Genomic DNA, 17,733 nt, shown 5'->3' with positions numbered 1-17,733 from the left:
TACTAGCTCTCTTTATAATTCTCTATGCAGAACTATGTCTCTTTAGATTCTATTGAACTTTAAATACGATATACTGTTTAAAGTGGCAGACATGTGTTTAGTATATGAGAAGCCTTTGTTGTTCTCCTTTAAAATCATGCAACTGTGTTCAAGCTTATTTAAGAACTTCTATATAGCTATAAAAATGAAAAGTATTAGTATAAAAGTATTAAAACTACAATAATATTTTAGAATAAAGCTGTTTAGTTAGTGTGCTAAGCAAAAAGAACTAGTCTTTTAAATGAAACAACGCATTGGCATAGTACCAAAACAATGGCAGCATAAACAGAGCTTATTCTTAGCTATGTTTTCATAGAAGCATTATTTGTATGATTTACTTTATCATACAATATGTTTGTTTCATTAAATGAATTCGAGAAGAAAAAAGGCAGCTCTTCTATAAATCTAGGAAAAACAATGTTTGACTTTGGGTTGAAATCCTTCTGAGTTTTAGCCTCGTTGTAATTACTTAAAATAAAAATAGTCACTAAAACCATAACCACACATGTGGCAAAGTGGGTCAAATAATATAAAAAGCTTTCTATTCCCCCAAATGGGTTAAAGAATGCAAACTTCTTTGATCTTCGGCAATTTAACAGCCACTTTTCGCATATTCCCAGAACAGACCCTATGCCTGTTAATAAAATGAACGTGTACATTAGAAAAGGCCATATCGCATGCTCATTAATTATTGTTATAAGCTTTATATTAATGACCTTAATAATTAAGAAAACCATGCTAGTAGCGAGTATAATGGTGAGCATCTTCATAAAGCATTTCATCATGTAGGGGCTTCTCCTAATATAATAGTTGTACCTCATAATGCTGTACAAGTATATTAGAAGGCCTGCTGCTCCTGCAATAACAGTGTTGTCAAAAAATACACCACCATATGTTAAAAGAGGAAATTCCTCCATGTTAACTCTGTAAATCATTACTATTCCGATCCAATTGCTTAGTATAAAAATACAATATCCCAATGATATGTAAAGCTGAAGAGGAAAAATAAACTTAATAAATAGCTTTTGAACTATGCGGGAAAAGTATCTTTCTATTGGACTGCAAATGCATGGAATATCCCGGTTTCCGCCTGAGTGCTGGCTGCCTCTCTTTTGTCTTTTTTGTCTGGACAGCGGCTTAGTACTTGAGTCATTCTCATTATCTGCAACAAAGAAGTCCCTTTGACTAGTATTGTATGGTTGAGGTTGATGCAGCGCTGTATTGTTCAGGCTTTCATTATATGACTGGCGCGGCCTAGCCAAAGTTATATATGACCTGCGCGCCCTGATTAGCTCATCTGCGGATAGAGAAGGAGGTGCTGGAGGTGCCCTATATTTTATGCGAGGGCCCTGCTTTTCTATAGATATGCTTTCTTTTTTCATACGTAATTAATATAAAAATATAGATTTTAAGCTTTTCTATATATGTTGTATTTTTTGTACTGATCTTTGCGTTATATTAACTAGTGCAATCTTTTGATTTCTCTAATTCTTTTATCAGAATGATCTTCTATGCAATTTATTGCCAAATAAGCTTAACTAAAACTACAATGTGCATGAAAAAGAAGTAAATCTATGATAAAATCGAGTGATACGCCTTCATAAACAGCCTATAGCTATAGCTCTTTCGAACAATATTTTGTTACTGTGCAATAACAGGGATGAAACTTCTTAAACCCCACTGCTAAGTTATTCAAAGACAGATTATTTCAAGGCGGTTTTGTTCTTATTTAGCTTCTTTCATGCTTTTGCCTTTATATATATCTTGTTTCTGTCTCTGTCTATATCCCTACATGCCCTTTCAATTTGCACAGTTTCTCTATTTTCGTGTTCTCTCCTCTAAATTTTCTACTAAACCTTCTAAAATATAAATTTATATTTGACAATAGTATACACTTTGTTTTATAAAAAGAAACACATTAAATTTGATAATTCCAGAAAGATGAAAAAGCATAATATAAGCACAATACAAGAAACTACATCTAGAATTTACATAACTCTACAAAATATGCCTGCATACACATTAATTTTCAAATCTGCTTGTTTATTGGCACACATTTAGGAATATTTTATGATGTAGAATGCTATAGCTTAGGACAGCATATAACAGCACTCAAATACAGCTGTTTTATACTTTGCTAGGCATACATAAGTAAAATATCCGGATAAACTAGTAATTTAGCTACTAAATAGGCACCTGGATAGGAATATCTGCTTTGCAGTAATATCACAGCTTGAACAACAAGTATTCTTGCTTGAGTAATATTTTTTTTAATGAAAGAGAGAAAGCCAAATTTCATACGAGAAATACGTATGCTGATGTATTCACTTGGGGATACTATGAACCCAAGACTTGACTCAGCAACCGTAATCCACGACTATCTCTGCCACTATCTGACGAATATTCTGGAAAAGGCAAAAAATGTATCTAAATGCAGAGGAAGAACAAAAACAGATGATCTTATGTACACTATAAAAAGAGATAGAAGAAAGTATACAAGGGCTAAGGAGCTTTTGGTGACCAACGAAGAGCTAAAGAAAGCAAGAAAGCCCTTCGAATATGATGCAATTGAGAAGGAATAGAAGGCAGGCCACAGGCCTGTATTCTGTGTAGTATTTATAGAATAAACCTTTAGCAGCCAAATATATCTGCACTCCCACCTCTTGTTCTTTATATATAGTGCAGCTGGAAATTCTTACCACGGTATAGAACTATTTTGTTTATTTTTGCACAGAACCCAATGCGTATATATTTAATACGTATACATTAGAGCTATTCAAAAGCCATATTATTGTTTAATGTTAAATAGTGCAGGTGACTCGAAAGCAGCAGCATAAAAAGCATTTTTTCTAAGAGAAAGGCATCGCCTTCAACTGCAAATATACTGAAACAAATGGTAGCTTCCAAGTACACGCAAATATATATAATTAAAAGGTTGTCTAAGCATACACATTAAGAGAATATCCATTTGAAAGGCATATATGCAAGCAAAGGATCCATTCAATAGAAATTGCATGCTCTATATAATATACTATGGCGTGCTAGCAGGAAAAAGCCATGGCATGGGAATAGCAACTTAATAAAAATAGAAGTTAAGTAAACAATCTTTATTAGCCTCTTGGGAGGATCATTGACTGTTATTCTTTTTCAGAACTTGTCTTAAATACGCCACTATTTTCTACTCTTTACAGAGTCCAATTTAGTATTCGGGTTTCGGGTTCTGAATGCACACTTTGGCTAGTATTATTGCAGCCATTTTATTTTGGAGCTTTTTATAGTAAGAAAGCTTTGAGGCTGCAGTGACTTTAGCACAAAAACTATTTCTGGTGATTTTCATACCAATGCTTATTAAAGCTTCTTTCTTCGGAAGATTCAAAGTCTTCCTCACTAGTATCATCTTCATATGAATAAGTATCAGAATTGCTATCTCCTTCTTCCGCAGACTCAAAGTCGCCCTCATTAGTATCATCTTCATATGAATAATCGCGACTATTCTCATCTTCTGCATATTCAAAGACCTGCTGATTGGCGCCATCTTCATACGAATAATTATCCACATGTTTATTTCCTACATCTGTAAAGATATCCCCAATGTTTTCATCTCTATAGTAATAGACATCACCACTCTCATCTTCTTCAGATTTAACGGCCTGCTGGTTGACGGCATCTTCATACAAGTGACCGTGGCTGTCTAGAACTTCTACCTTATGCTTATGCTTTGGGTTAGAGGTATCCTTTCTCACTAGGAAATTTATTTCACGCTGATTATTGTCATGATATCTCTCTCCTCCATTATTAGAATTATTCTCTTCAGAAGAATGCTTTTTTGCACTTTGCGTCTTGTGGCTATTATTATCATTCAAAGGATAGTTTCCTGTGGGAGTTGAGGCATGGTGTGGATCATACTCTCTATTTCTTTTATCAGAACGAAGATTCCTTGATGCAGTTTCAGCTCTATTTATAGAAGGGTGTGCTAGTGGATTTCTCTGCCTGTTTGAAATAGACGGGACTGAGTCTGCACACGCTGGAACCCTTTCTAATGGGGCAATTGGTTGATAGACTTTAGGATTTTTTAGAATAGAATCCTTGTATTGCTTCTCACTGTCAACATAATCATGAATATAAGTAAACCCATATAAAGTATGGCTTCCTGCTTCAACAAGGTGCTGTCTTAGAATACAGTTATATAATTTAACAATTGCAATGCCTATTTCATCAAGCACTGATATACAAGATGAAAACTGGCGCACGAATAAGTAATCATCTATAGACTCATGCTGTTTAAGTACATATGCAGATGGTTCTTCTGGATTATTTGCAATCAAGCTAGATAACTTCATCATAGTCTCTGTAAATTCAGCCTCAATACGCTCACATAGGTCATATATAATGTTTAAAAGCGAAGAAATCCCAGCTTTCATTCTTTTCTGTGCCTCAATAGAAGCCTTATTATCAATTGTGTACGGGTCAAAGTCAAGCACTAGGTTGTAGGCTTCAGTAAAATTGCTCAGAACATTTGCCTTTTCTACCAAAAATGTACACCCATCTACGATAGATTCTCCATTAACATCGCTATTTCTTAGATGTTTATAGACTGTTTCAATATGTGGGAACAGTCCCTTTACTTGGTATATCATGTTTAGTGTTGCTGCCTTGCCATAGTACATATTTTCAATCTCAGGGTAGAACAAATCTTTGTTTTCATTGATGTGTTTTTCTCGCATCTCATATATCTCGCTGCTGTTTGTAATAGTGTCTCCTCTTTTTCTAACTTTGCTAATTTCTTCTACTGCTGCATCGCTATAAATAAATTTCCTTTGAATTTCCAAAAAGACCTTCAGCTGACTGGCTATGTAAGAGTAGAAGGTTCGTACCATTACTTGGTGATCCCAAAAGGCATCAATTGCTTGTGCATCCATTCTGCTGCTCTCTAATGCATTGTACAAAACACTCCGTACATCTTGCAATTTTTCATAAAACTTAGTTATAGTGTAAGAGCTTTCTCTTATCCGCATCTCAACAGAATATGACTCCAGGTTCTTGGGCATAGCATCGCACCGATATCTGAACTTCTTCTTAATATCTGGGCGCGTATAGTTTGGTGCTGTGTCAAGCAGGTTTTTCAGATATTTGTATTCAGAAGGGTCCATGCAGCTTATTACCATAAAAGAGCAGACCTTTGGATTTATTTCTCTGTAGTCTTCTCCATATAAATAGAACTCATCAGGACCCACTGACTTTATTTTCCGAGGGGCCTGTAATATGTCTAGTAAGTTCCTACACTCGCGATACTTATCTTTGTTTTTGCTTATTGTTTCATGAAGATCTGTGAATAGAATTTGTCTTATGTATGGATTTTTCTCAGAGACTTCAAATCCATTTTCATTCGGGTTTGACTTAGGAAGGCCTGGCTCATAGAGGGTTTCTCTTTTATTTTGGTCAAAGGCATCTTCTATATATTCAAGTCCATTGCGTACAGCATAGTTATTGTCTAATTTATACTGCAATTCTCTTCTTTTTCCTGCATGCCGTTCATGTCTAGAAGGCTCAATCAAAAGGGCTGGATTCGCTGTTTCAAATGTATTAGGGCTTATGAATATCGGATTATATACTGCACAAAAAACACTTTCTGTTTCTACTAGTAGAAAGAGTACATTCCTTAAGAATCTCATAATTTTCCAATTTATCCTTCTATTTATATTTTCTTTCTAAAATCAGATTGATAGTGTTTTAATATTAGAGAAATTTCAGGAAGAGTTTTTTTTCATCGAAATATATTTTAGGAAAAATACATTTGCAAGTGCAGAACTTAGCAGGCAAGTAGATTTGAAAGATAGAGACAACCACTTTTCTCTAGATTTTACTATTTGAGCGTACTAAACTGCATTTACTAGATCTCTTATTTCTACAGTTTAAACTAAAAATGCCATATTATTGCAATATACAACTAAATATCACTGTGATTAAGATATTTGTAAAAAGAATCTGTATGATTTATGATATGCTTAAAGAATTCTTGTATTACAGTAGAATAATTGAAATAATATCTGGGTTTATCTGAAGTATTAGACTTAGTCATACTAAACTTGGATATAATTTATTTCTCATCGTATATTTATAGATCTCTTAGTCAGCAATATATCAGTAATATGCTTCAAAACAAACACATAAATAAATACACTATCTCAGGTGATGTGATAGTGAGTGTCAACAAACCAAAAGGTATAAGATACTATTCTGTAAACAAAGAGAGCCCCTTGTAGTGTATTGTTTTGCAGTCAAACCAGAAAGAAAATAATCAACACAAATCTATACTGCTGACCTGAAAAGAGAATTTCATTCCCATAAGACAAGGAAAACCAAAGAATAACCCGAATTTAAAAGACTAAGAATTTAGTCACTTATGGCCATATTCACAGCAAGAATACTGGATGCATTACTAGGCTACAAATAATTCTATTTTGGCTATAAATATCTATTTATTCAAACACGCCTGATAGAATGTCATATGGATCCGCACCAATCGACTGGAAATATTCAGACATTTGAGGATATGTAATATTATTTCGCACTAGCACAGAATATCCCTGAAGAATCTCATCACACTCATAGCCATACACGTGAATTCCGCATATTTCAGATGTCTCATTGCACACTATAAATTTATATGTGTTCTTTTGGCTGGAAAAAAGAGATGCTGGGTGGAAGAGCTGAAACTCCTTCACAGACACAGAATCTTTTATATTTCTGGCTTGTTCTTCTGTGTATCCAACTGAGCCAGCAGGAGGGTATGAAAATACAACTGTAGGAACAGACTGAACTAATTCCTTCAGGGTCCTCTTAACTGTATTTTTATACAAATAGTCAGCTAGTCGCCTTCCACAGAATATTGCCACGGGTGTAAGCATGTGCTGATCCATGGTTATGTCTCCAATTGCATATACATTTCTATAAGTTGTCTGAAAGAAGTCATCTGTATCTATGAACCCATACTGAGTCTTTTTTATCTCTGGGTTCATCACTGCCTCTGTATTCGCATGCCTTCCAATTGCACAGATGACCTTCTCTGCTGAGATTATTTCACTTCCACTCTCGGATGCAAGTGTTATTCTAACGCCTTCACTGACTTTTTCTACATGAGTGACAGTTACTTTCTCAATCAAACGGATTCCTTTGCGCATAAGACTATCCTGCACACCTTTCTGTATCATTTCATCAAAGGCCCTTAGTACACCTGTTCTCCTTGCCACCAGAGTCACCTTACAGCCAAATTCCTGAAGTACACATGCTGTTTCAATTGCAATGTATCCTGTGCCTATGATGACTATACTTGCAGGGACTTCATCAAACTTGAAAAAGTCATCGCTTGTCATGAAATTCTCCTTTCCAGTGCACTCCAAAGTACTTGGTCTAGATCCCATAGCAAGAACTGTCACTTTCGCTGCATAAATATCTTCACCCACATTGATTGAATCTTTACCAATCACTGCAGTTCCCTTAGCAGTTGTAACTTCGTCCTTTTCATTCCTTTTTATGTACATTTCATTAAGAAAGTGGATATATTTATCTCTCTTCTCTCTAAATTCCTTCCAATTATGCTCTGTCTTCTGGTCTCCGTATAAACACTTTCCCTCCGTATTTAAAGATGCCAGATTATAAAGCATCTTCTTTGGAATGCACCCGGTGTTTACACAAGTACCTCCCATGGCATCCTTCTCAACGAGCAAGACTTTCTTCCCATAGACTGCAGCTGCCCTTTTAGAAAGTGCCAGGCCACCACTCCCTCCTCCTATTACCGCCAGGTCGTACATTTAAAAAATACAAAGTATTAATTCTTTATTAGAAGAAATCCTGCACTTTCATTTTCAAATATCCAGCAGAGTAGACAAATAGCATAGAATAACACTATTAATTAGTCAAGTAAATGGAAGTTTATTACAAAGCACAACCAGAAGTATAATCTGAATACTTCATTATAATCTATTTTAGTACCTTTTAGGACTAGAAAATAGATAGTCTATAACCATAGTAAACCCACTAGACACAAATACAGCCAGATATTCCCCTAATATAAACAATTCTATATACAGAACGTAATAATACGTATGTATACTGCTGCACCCATGCTATTGCATTTAGAAGTGGAATTTAAATATGCAAGAAAAACTTAATAACGTATTTCTTTGTTCTAAGCAGAAAAGAGTTTATTAGGTTTATTAGGTTTATAGAAAGATAGTAGTAATACTTGTAATTGATTCCTTAAAAGGAATTATTTTTAGACTTTAGTATTTATTGAAGACTGAACTGTTTAATTTTGTTTTTAAGTTAATTCTGTCGTTTATCAAAGTAAACAAACTAATTAACTGATCTTATCTATAAAAGTAAACAAAGACAGATTAAATTGTTATTATAGTCAATAGCATATCTGACTGTGGTAATTTTGCTATGCCTTCAGAGATTTCTTATATCAACAAAGATTAAAAAGTCTTCACTATCCCAAGATAAGAAATCCACTATAAAGACAGATAAAATTCTACTTGAGAGAGCAAAAAATAAATGACAGAGGCATTTACTAAAAAATCAAAGCAAAATATCCCAGCCATACCCGCATGACATGAATGAAAGTTCTTCTTTAAATAGCTTCCACCACTGTGACATGTCACTGCCATTATATGTCTTATATGCATACAAAACCTATCCCTATAAAAAGCTTTTTTGTGCAAGTTCCACAATAGAAGACTTAGTATAAGGAGTATCTTAAATTCTTACATAATTATTTCCAATTCAGCATAGAATTATTCCTCTTTAAAGCCTTTAGAGTACTTCTCTTTTGCTATTTTTAAATTTGTAAGAAGTATTTGCTCTTCTATTACTCTTTCATCTACCAGCTTATATAGTCTTTCTATTTTCTTTCTAATCTCAAAAAGCTTAAAATACTCCTTCTGGATATCTCCATTCAACAAGTCTAACTGTTTGAATATGTTTTCTAATTTTAAATTAAGCTCATTCTTTAATAATGGATTTAAACCAACTAGTTCTGTATTATCTTCCTGTAATACAAAAAGTCCATTGAAAGGATAATCCCACTCGTATGATTGTTGATCTGAATTTGAGAATTCAGTGCTATTCTGTTCAGAAGTGCTTTTTAAAGAAGTATCCAGTGAAGGGTTTCTTTCAAAATTATTTTGGTTTTTTGAAGTCTCCATCTGGTCATTATTATCTGGGTTCATTCGGGTTATATCATCTAATGTAGCCGTAGTGTATGCGTATATATAGAAAAAGAGTATTAACTTGTATATGGCTGGTCTATTTTTCTTTATACTGCTGATACTTCTTTTGTTTTTCGTATTCATTGTATTATTCAACCTCAGTTTATTTATATAGCTTTGTATTATGCATACAAACAGATCAGTTTATTTCAAATTAGTAAATATTGTAAGTTTACTAACAGAAGAGTTTGTTATTATTACGTAAATTAACTTTCATAAAAATCCAAAGAAATATCTAAATAGTAATATGACAGAAAACCAGTACATACAGATTAATATAACTTAGCATACTTGAATTATCTAAGGAATATAACACTATCCTGTAATAACTTCTTCTGATGAAGTCGGATGGATTGGGATTGTTTTCAAAATATCCTCTGGGGATATTCCGCAGTACATACCTATAGAAAACCCTTTAATTGCATCGATGCTACTTGCCCCAAATAGATGCAATCCAACGAGTCTCTCCTTCTGCGGATTCTCTGCAGTATCCAAGGCAAACACAAGCTTATAATCCGTTGGTACTTTATTCTGGCAGACTGAGTAGAATAATCCTCTGAACTTCGGGTTTACAACACGCACTGAAGGAAAGTTCTTTCTTGCCATGGCTTCAGTGTACCCAACAGCTGCAGCAGGAGGGCTTGTATAGATATATGTAGGCACCAAAGGAAAGTACTTCTTATCCTTTGAGAATTCAGATGGAAACAAGTTATTAAGTACTTCTACCTCTGCCTTCCCAATGTTCTTTCCTGGCTCAGATACACTTAGTATCCTTTGACTTTCCATTATATTTATCTCTAAAGAATATTCTCTCTCAGTGAAATAATAGTCTATATCCTTGACTACTTGACTAAACCCATTAGAAGTATTTACAGTCACAGTGTAAGTCCTGTCTAACTCATTAACTATCTCTACTGATGACTCAAAGAAGAGTGTTACGCCTTTCTCCAGAAGTATATTTTTAATATTCTCCTGGATATTTGTATCGCACTCTGGTAGAAGTACAGTATCCTTCAGTGATAAATATACTTTACACCCTAAATCTGAGAGAATTGAAGCAGTCTCTACAGTCTGTTTACCACCACCACTTAAAAATACACAAAAAGAAGTACTCTCTAACTCTACTAGTTTAATCCATAGGTTATTCAGGTTAATTTCTTCTGTATTTTCTAAAGTATTCACTACAACTATATTCTTTGCCTTACAGACTTCCCCATTAATATATATTTCAGATCCTTTCTTCTCAATTGAATATATGTCTTCTGGTGCTCTCTTATTTGCCTCTATTTCATGTACTTTTTTCTTTATTTTCTCCCTTAGTATGCTCCAGTCTACTTTAGACTTACACTTTAGTCTTAGTGAGTAGTCTGCGTAGTACTGCACTCTATCCAGTGCAGAAGCCATGCTATGAGTAACTGCCTGGTATAATCTATTCTTTATTTTCATGGAGTCTTTTGTACGTATGGTTTCAACAGATTCAATTCCTTGTTCTTTTATGAGATTCTTTAATCTTTCCCCGAATGATCCTCCATTTACAATAAGTACTTCATCTCCATTGAAACTTGAATTTCTCACTTGTTCTTGCTCCATTAAAAATTCAAAGAAAAGAAATCTATTTATTTCAATGAGAATATTCACTAGGACAGTGGTATACAAGTGAATTCCTATGGGTTCATGAGATTTATTGAAATGTGATCAGAATTTAAACAGGCCAGTGGCTGGGAGTGACTCAACATAATACTGCTTCCCTTGGACTGAGAGAATTGGTACTCCTGGTATACGGCGTAGTCTTTGTTTTAGTTCTTTATCACAGGTTGCAATAATATAGCAGGGATGTTGTTTTACTCTTTCAACAAAGCAGTTATCTGCGTATATACCAGGGTGGTCGCATTTAAGCCGTTGAAACTTCTCTCCTTTAATTACTTTCAAGGCAAGAGTATGCACTCGCCCAAGTTTCTCCATTTCTGCAATGACGCAGTCTGTGACAAACATATTTACTCTGCTGAATAGACAGGATATAAGAGATGGAGCTATTTCTATTTTCCTTCTGAGTGACATATTCACGAAGTTAGTATCCAGTATAACATTGTATGGTGGATTTAAATTATGGTTGATATCAAAGTATGTCCTTAGGTCAGGATTAATCTCATCCTCTCTTATTTCTGGAGTATTCTTTGCTTCTTCAACAGGACTAGCTCTTCTCCGCATGGATTTCACCCGGCCTACACTTTTCTTTCCGCACATAAATTTTTTTGGCAAATTTCAAATTATTCATAACGGACATACTCAAGGAAGTATATAGATAGAAGGACATTTAACTTATAAAATAATCATACAGCCATATGCAGTAATTTATTTAGTAACAAATTACACTATGTAATTCATCGATTAATTTGCACACTATAAGCACCAATAGAAAGACATTTTCTTTGAGTTTATTCTTATATAAATATATACTAATTGACGTGCCCAGAAGGGAGTGACAGGCTAGAATAGAGAGTGTAGTCTAGAATAGAGAGAATAGAGAGTGTAGTGGTTAAGGAAGGTTTATTATCATATTTTTTCAGTTGGTGACTGTCATCCTGTTGCATACTTGATAAGTGTACTTCTTACTGTTGACATTTTCCCTTCTTCATTATTGTACTGTTCTTACTATCTTACTATTATATAGTCAGTCTCTGATATAACCCGAATAACCCGAAGTTGAATTTCTTATTAATGCACTTGGGTAATAGTGTTTATTCAAGACAATTCATACTAATATACTGTATTTCTATGACTAAAAGTATAAGTAAATAGACAAAGAGTGCATTTATTCAAATATATGCACTAATATAACTAATATACAGTATGCACTAATTAGAATATCCTGTCTCCAATGTAGTTGGTTTTTTCAATTTCCACTTTTTTATTCCCTGCCTCTCTTTATACTCATAGACATAGAGTGAGAGAGAACAAAACAAATTCTGTCTAGAACAAAAATATATCCAGAATAACCCGGGTATAACCCAGAATTCATGAAGATATAACCCGGATATAACCAGAATATAGCCCGAATTGAATAATACAACAATTACTGCAGCATATAAAATCTCATGAATAGTACTACTATGAGGGTACTACTATGAGTCTAGAATAGAATCTAATTTATGATTTATCCTGGTTATATCTGGTTTTCTATAAAATATCAAGAATCCTTATAGAAATATACATAAGAATGAATTATACTATAGTATACATGGATATATTCATATTTCATTATCTATTATGGTCTGTTTGTTTTTGTATTTCGCATGATTTTGTTTTGTTTTCGAAATTTAATCTAATTAATGCTCTATTAAATGAATGGTGTTTTCGTATATATGAAAGGAGTAATTCTAGTAGGAGGACTTGGAACAAGACTCAGGCCCTTAACATATACGCACCCAAAGCCACTAATTCCATTTGCTAATAAGCCAATAATAAAGCACCAGATAGAAGCACTTGCAAGGGCAGGTGTGACTGAAGTAATCTTAGCAGTAGGCCATATGCAAGAGAATATTAGGGAACTTTTATACGGATACGATAAGGAACTTGGAATAGAGATATCTTATTCATATGAAAGTGTTCCAATGGGAACAGCAGGACCACTCTCTTTACTCAGGGACAGACTTCAGACAGAAGAAGGTCCATTCTTTGTGCTTAACTCAGATATAATATGCACCTTCCCATTTGAAGAGATGCTAGGGCACCATACACTACATGGAGGAGATGGAACTATTTTGGTGACAAAAGTAAATGAACCCTCAAAGTACGGGGTCATTGTGACAGACAGAAATGCGCAAATCATGAAGTTCATTGAAAAACCAAAAGAGTTTGTTGGGGACAGAATAAATGCAGGAGTGTATCTTTTCTCAAAGGAAATCCTGAAGTACATTGAAGAGAGACCAATGTCCATTGAGAAGGATGTTCTCCCAAGGATGATCACTCAGAAGGTAGTCAAGGCATTTGACTTAAAAGGCTTCTGGATGGATATTGGTCAGCCAAAGGACTATGTCACTGGGAATATTCTGTACCATGAGAACAACAAGGAGTGTATCATGATAGATAAAACTGCAAAAATATCAGCAACAGCTGTAATAGGTAAGAATACGACTATTGGACCAAATGTAGAGATAGAAGATGGAGTGGAAATAGAAAACTCAATTGTCTTTGATGGTGCCTGCATACAAAAGAATTCTTTAATTGTAAATTCAATCATAGGGTGGGGTGCATGCGTAGGGAGATGGTCCAGAATAGAGGACTATTCCGTTCTGGGTGCAAATGTAACCGTGCAAGAAGGAATTTACATCACAGGTGGACTAATTCACCCGAATACACTGGTATCCATTCATGTACTACTGCAGCAGACACCTGTTCTCCCGGAAATAAACACAAATAAGGAGTCACCTGCCATCTGAACCCAGAAATACCAGAAATAAAGATAATGCATGATGGTTCATAACGTATTTATAATTATATCTGTTTATTTAGATAACTATATACTGTGAGTTTATTTAACTGTTGAATATTTATCTTGTGGGTTGTGAATTTAACTGTGAAAAAAGGACAAAAAGTGCAGCACTCTGTGTTCCCACGCGGTCTCCCATCGCAGTACTATCAAAGCTGTCACGCGCTTAACTTCAGAGATCGAACGGGTTCTGGTGTGTACGCAGGCATATGGCCGCACGAGTATTAGTTACCTGCTGGGTCCATGTGAGTCTATATTTCTATTTATTATATATATTGTAGGAGTATTTTCTTGTGGTTGGTGTCTAGTCATGGGAATAAAAAGGAAAAGAATATGGATTATGTAGTAGACTGTAAATAGTCTAAATAGGAAAGAGAATTCTTCAATATGAAAATATACTGAAGAATGACTATTTCTATGGATTAACATTAGTCTGAGACTCAATGAGTTTTTCAACTTTCACTTTCATTATGTGAAATTAGCACATATTAGAAGAGAAAATGTCAAAGTGTCAGAAGAGAAAAAATGTCAAAAATATATTAAGCAAAAGAGACAAAAGTACAAAAGAAATCACAGTGAACAAAGACATTCAACCAAGTGATAAAAGTAAAACTCCCTTGACAACTACTATCTATCTATCAATCTAACCATCTATCTATCCATCTTAGACTAATATTTCACCCAAGAAATATTACTTCCACTTGAATATGTCAACTATAAATACAAAATTATTCTATAATTGACTAGAGACTTAAGAATAAATTACTGTAGACATATTTAATTATACGCTTACAGGCATATAACATATACACATATACAGTGAGATATATGTCTACAAATAATAAAATATTTATATTGAAATTTTAAAGTGATATTTTTGTCGTATTGACACTTTATTTGCAATTATTTTATAAAGATACAGATTATTTCAGAGAGTAAAAGATAAAATAAATTATATACTACAGAAGACAATTAAAAGAACAGACTGTAAGTGATATTGACGTGCCCAATAGGGGGCAACCAGATAGTCTAGAATAAAGAGAATATAGATATAGAGTGTAGTTGTCAAGTGAGTTTTATTTTTGTAATCCTGTAGATTTCTTAGGTGACTTTGACCGGTTGCATATTTGATAATTGTATTTTTTCTTTCTGACATGTTCCTCTCCTCTTGTATTGTTCTTACTATCTTCCTATTATATAGTTAGTCTTAGTATACAAAGAATTCTTCTGAAAGGTGAAGTTATCATAGATGTACTTTGGTCACAGAATTAATGAAAGTGGGAATTTTACCACAGATATACTGATATAACCCGAATAACCCGAAGATATAGACACATAATATATTGCAGCAGAGACTGATGTAATATTATAAATGACATGCTGACTAGAAGGTGAAATGTGTCAAATTTCAGCAAAAATCAATATATAACTAAAGTGAAGGCATTTAACAGCTTAATTAAAGTGGATTTGATCGATTCAATAGATATCTCTACTATATAATAGAGTAAATTAGCAAGTTCTTACATGAGAGAAGAATTTGAATTATTGAATTCTAATAGAACCATAGTAGAAGAAAATAAGAAAAGAAATAAAGAAGAAAAGGACAGAAGCCAAAATAAGTCTGGATTAAAAATAAGCCAGAATTCAGATATGAATATGAATATGAATATGAATAAGCCATCTTGCAGTAAGCTTAATTCTTCAATTCCCAATACGAAAGACCAGATGTACAGTAATAGTACTACAAATTTCGTTGAAAATAGTCTTTACGTAGGAAAAGACAATGAGTCTAAGGATATATACTCAGTGCAGAGACAAGAAAGTATAGATCTATTCAAGGATATTAACCAGGAAGTAGATCCTAACGTACCAGAAATATCAAATAGTTTCAACTTTGCACATTTTCAATTTAAAACCACCCATATGCTGGCTAATGAGCTAACTTTCTCCAGTAAAGAAAAGAACATTTATAATGTTCATATTCAGACTATATACAATGCATATGAAAAGTGCTTTTCTTACATAAATTCACAGGAGTATACAAACAACTTAAGTATGAATACACTAGAGAATATTTCAATCGAAATGAATAAGATCCTAGAGGTTATAATTCGTCACCGTGAAATTATCCTTAAGAAATACACTGTAAAAGAAAACCAAATGCTATTGAATTTTATCACTAGAAAAGAAGAAATCTTGGTTAATGCGATACATTATAAACAAGAAACCATGATAGATCTATTTGAAGAGCCATCCCAGATGCAAGCATTACTATTGAAATCTATCTTCCAAAATATTCAAGATATAAAATGGATCATGGAGTACTACAAGAAGAGAAAGTATCAGATAGACATGGAGACTAAGCATGAAGTATCCAACTATGAGATGAAGATATTACAGAAACAACAGCAGGAATATATGGAAGATCAACCAGATTCATATGCATATGCTATTCTTTCAAGAATTAGAAAATCAAAAAATAACGAATTTTGGGAGAAAGTGTTAACACCTTTATCAAAGTTGCATGGTGTAGATACGTTCTATGTCCATCTTTCAACTGGATTAATCCTTCTTTCTCATACAATATTTTTTGTAACTGCCCAGGCACTCCAGAAAATAAAGTCAGAAAGAATAACAATCCTGTACTACTACGTACATATGCTATACAATACAGTACTAGGCAGTCTTCTATTAGTATATTCCCTTAGGAAAATATTCGTAGCCTACAAGTGCAAAAAGAATAATCCTGAAATATACAAAAATATACTAAGTGCAGTACAAAGGAATAAGCATATTATTAGGGCATCTATTCTGTCATTTATATCTCTATTGGTAGTAGTAGGGAATAGTTTTATATTGACCTTAAATATGGATAATTTAATTTTGTGCATAAAAGAGTCTGTTAAAATTGTTTATGATAGGTTTGCTGCAGGTAGAGTACTTGATGGGGTTATGTTGATTGTCTTTGAGTTGATATTAGCACTAATTTCTCTTACTTTAACTTCACTTTTCTTTGGGTGTCTATTCAAAAGGAAGTGGTTATATGAGAGAAAAAAGAAGATGAGTGGTTATGCACTTATTATGTGCATATTCGTTATATATTCAGTTATATTTTTCATTATGTCAGTTATTTATGACTCAAACCAAATAGTTAACAAAAATAGCATGTCTTACAGGTACCACATTGGATATGCTATACAAATATTCTGCACAGTTGCCCTTCAGGTGCACAGAGCCATGCTATTCCTTAAGGGAAGCCCTCAGATTGAAAATGCATTTAAAGAAGGCAGAATCAACAGGCTTAGATATAATTATATCTTTGCCATAGTCTTAGTAGGAATAATATCTGGAGTCATATGTGCACTTGGTCTATTCTTCTATGTGATTGATGTTCACAAGAACCTGATAAAACTCAGTAGAACAAATATAGCAAAGAAACTTCCAATTGTTCTAGCAACAAAAAACTACAAAGACCTACTTGAAGCATACTTTCATTATTAGTAAGTACCAGTATACCTGTATACTTATTTATATAAGTATTCTATCGAATTTACTGAATATTTTTTGATTTTGATAATCTTTAAGATAGGTAATTTCTAGTTTTTCATTCAGGTTCTGGTCATAATAGTGATTTATATGCAAGATAAATAAAGTATTTTAGTTAGTGAATTAGTTCTTATATTCAGCATAAAAATATCTAGTTTAAACAGTCTATATAACCCGTACTGGTAGTACTAGTACTTCTATTAGAATATTTCTCAATTTATAAATTTATTCATATGAGAAGAATTTCATAGAAATAAAGAAATAATTTAGTCTAATTTCCTGTATAAAAGACCATCTATAAAATAACTAGACAATTAAAGAGTGAAAATACTCAGATCCACTGAATATAAAGACATTTCTGTTGTCTAGAAGAACACCCAAATACATTGA

The 17,733-nt window shown here is 33.6% G+C and overlaps 9 protein-coding genes and 1 non-coding gene across 10 annotated transcripts; 3 read left to right on the top strand and 7 right to left on the bottom strand.

Moving 5' to 3' along the window:
* Nucleotides 1-341: 341 nt before the first annotated feature.
* Nucleotides 342-1,421, bottom strand: NESG_01645 (uncharacterized protein; the record flags this gene model as incomplete). The annotated part of the gene is made up of 1 exon (XM_053049271.1): nucleotides 342-1,421. The coding sequence occupies one exon, from the start codon at nucleotides 1,419-1,421 to the stop codon at nucleotides 342-344; it is 1,080 nt and encodes a 359-aa protein (XP_052904221.1).
* Nucleotides 1,422-2,312: 891 nt separating this feature from the next.
* NESG_01644 (uncharacterized protein) lies at nucleotides 2,313-2,621 on the top strand (the record flags this gene model as incomplete). Its single annotated transcript, XM_053049270.1, has 1 exon — nucleotides 2,313-2,621. One exon carries the CDS (start codon nucleotides 2,313-2,315, stop codon nucleotides 2,619-2,621), a length of 309 nt encoding a protein of 102 aa, XP_052904220.1.
* A 735-nt stretch (nucleotides 2,622-3,356) lies between these two features.
* Nucleotides 3,357-5,711, bottom strand: NESG_01643 (uncharacterized protein; the record flags this gene model as incomplete). The annotated part of the gene is made up of 1 exon (XM_053049269.1): nucleotides 3,357-5,711. The coding sequence occupies one exon, from the start codon at nucleotides 5,709-5,711 to the stop codon at nucleotides 3,357-3,359; it is 2,355 nt and encodes a 784-aa protein (XP_052904219.1).
* An 807-nt stretch (nucleotides 5,712-6,518) lies between these two features.
* On the bottom strand, nucleotides 6,519-7,850 carry NESG_01642 (uncharacterized protein; the record flags this gene model as incomplete). Its single annotated transcript, XM_053049268.1, has 1 exon — nucleotides 6,519-7,850. One exon carries the CDS (start codon nucleotides 7,848-7,850, stop codon nucleotides 6,519-6,521), a length of 1,332 nt encoding a protein of 443 aa, XP_052904218.1.
* Nucleotides 7,851-8,834: 984 nt separating this feature from the next.
* On the bottom strand, nucleotides 8,835-9,392 carry NESG_01641 (uncharacterized protein; the record flags this gene model as incomplete). The annotated part of the gene is made up of 1 exon (XM_053049267.1): nucleotides 8,835-9,392. The coding sequence occupies one exon, from the start codon at nucleotides 9,390-9,392 to the stop codon at nucleotides 8,835-8,837; it is 558 nt and encodes a 185-aa protein (XP_052904217.1).
* A 231-nt stretch (nucleotides 9,393-9,623) lies between these two features.
* NESG_01640 (uncharacterized protein) lies at nucleotides 9,624-10,898 on the bottom strand (the record flags this gene model as incomplete). Its single annotated transcript, XM_053049266.1, has 1 exon — nucleotides 9,624-10,898. One exon carries the CDS (start codon nucleotides 10,896-10,898, stop codon nucleotides 9,624-9,626), a length of 1,275 nt encoding a protein of 424 aa, XP_052904216.1.
* A 105-nt stretch (nucleotides 10,899-11,003) lies between these two features.
* NESG_01639 (uncharacterized protein) lies at nucleotides 11,004-11,552 on the bottom strand (the record flags this gene model as incomplete). Its single annotated transcript, XM_053049265.1, has 1 exon — nucleotides 11,004-11,552. One exon carries the CDS (start codon nucleotides 11,550-11,552, stop codon nucleotides 11,004-11,006), a length of 549 nt encoding a protein of 182 aa, XP_052904215.1.
* A 1,097-nt stretch (nucleotides 11,553-12,649) lies between these two features.
* On the top strand, nucleotides 12,650-13,747 carry NESG_01638 (uncharacterized protein; the record flags this gene model as incomplete). The annotated part of the gene is made up of 1 exon (XM_053049264.1): nucleotides 12,650-13,747. The coding sequence occupies one exon, from the start codon at nucleotides 12,650-12,652 to the stop codon at nucleotides 13,745-13,747; it is 1,098 nt and encodes a 365-aa protein (XP_052904214.1).
* A 152-nt stretch (nucleotides 13,748-13,899) lies between these two features.
* NESG_01637 lies at nucleotides 13,900-14,014 on the bottom strand. Its single transcript, XR_008288888.1, has one exon. It is a non-coding gene; the product is annotated as a 5S ribosomal RNA (ribosomal RNA).
* Nucleotides 14,015-15,321: 1,307 nt separating this feature from the next.
* NESG_01636 (uncharacterized protein) lies at nucleotides 15,322-17,298 on the top strand (the record flags this gene model as incomplete). Its single annotated transcript, XM_053049263.1, has 1 exon — nucleotides 15,322-17,298. The coding sequence occupies one exon, from the start codon at nucleotides 15,322-15,324 to the stop codon at nucleotides 17,296-17,298; it is 1,977 nt and encodes a 658-aa protein (XP_052904213.1).
* Nucleotides 17,299-17,733: the final 435 nt, after the last annotated feature.

This window comes from Nematocida ausubeli, assembly GCF_000738915.1.
Source record: "Nematocida ausubeli strain ERTm6 chromosome Unknown supercont2.4, whole genome shotgun sequence".
Classification (NCBI taxonomy): domain Eukaryota; kingdom Fungi; phylum Microsporidia; genus Nematocida; species Nematocida ausubeli.
Note: the sequence above shows the minus strand (reverse complement) of the source record. Positions and strands in the feature narration are given on the sequence as shown.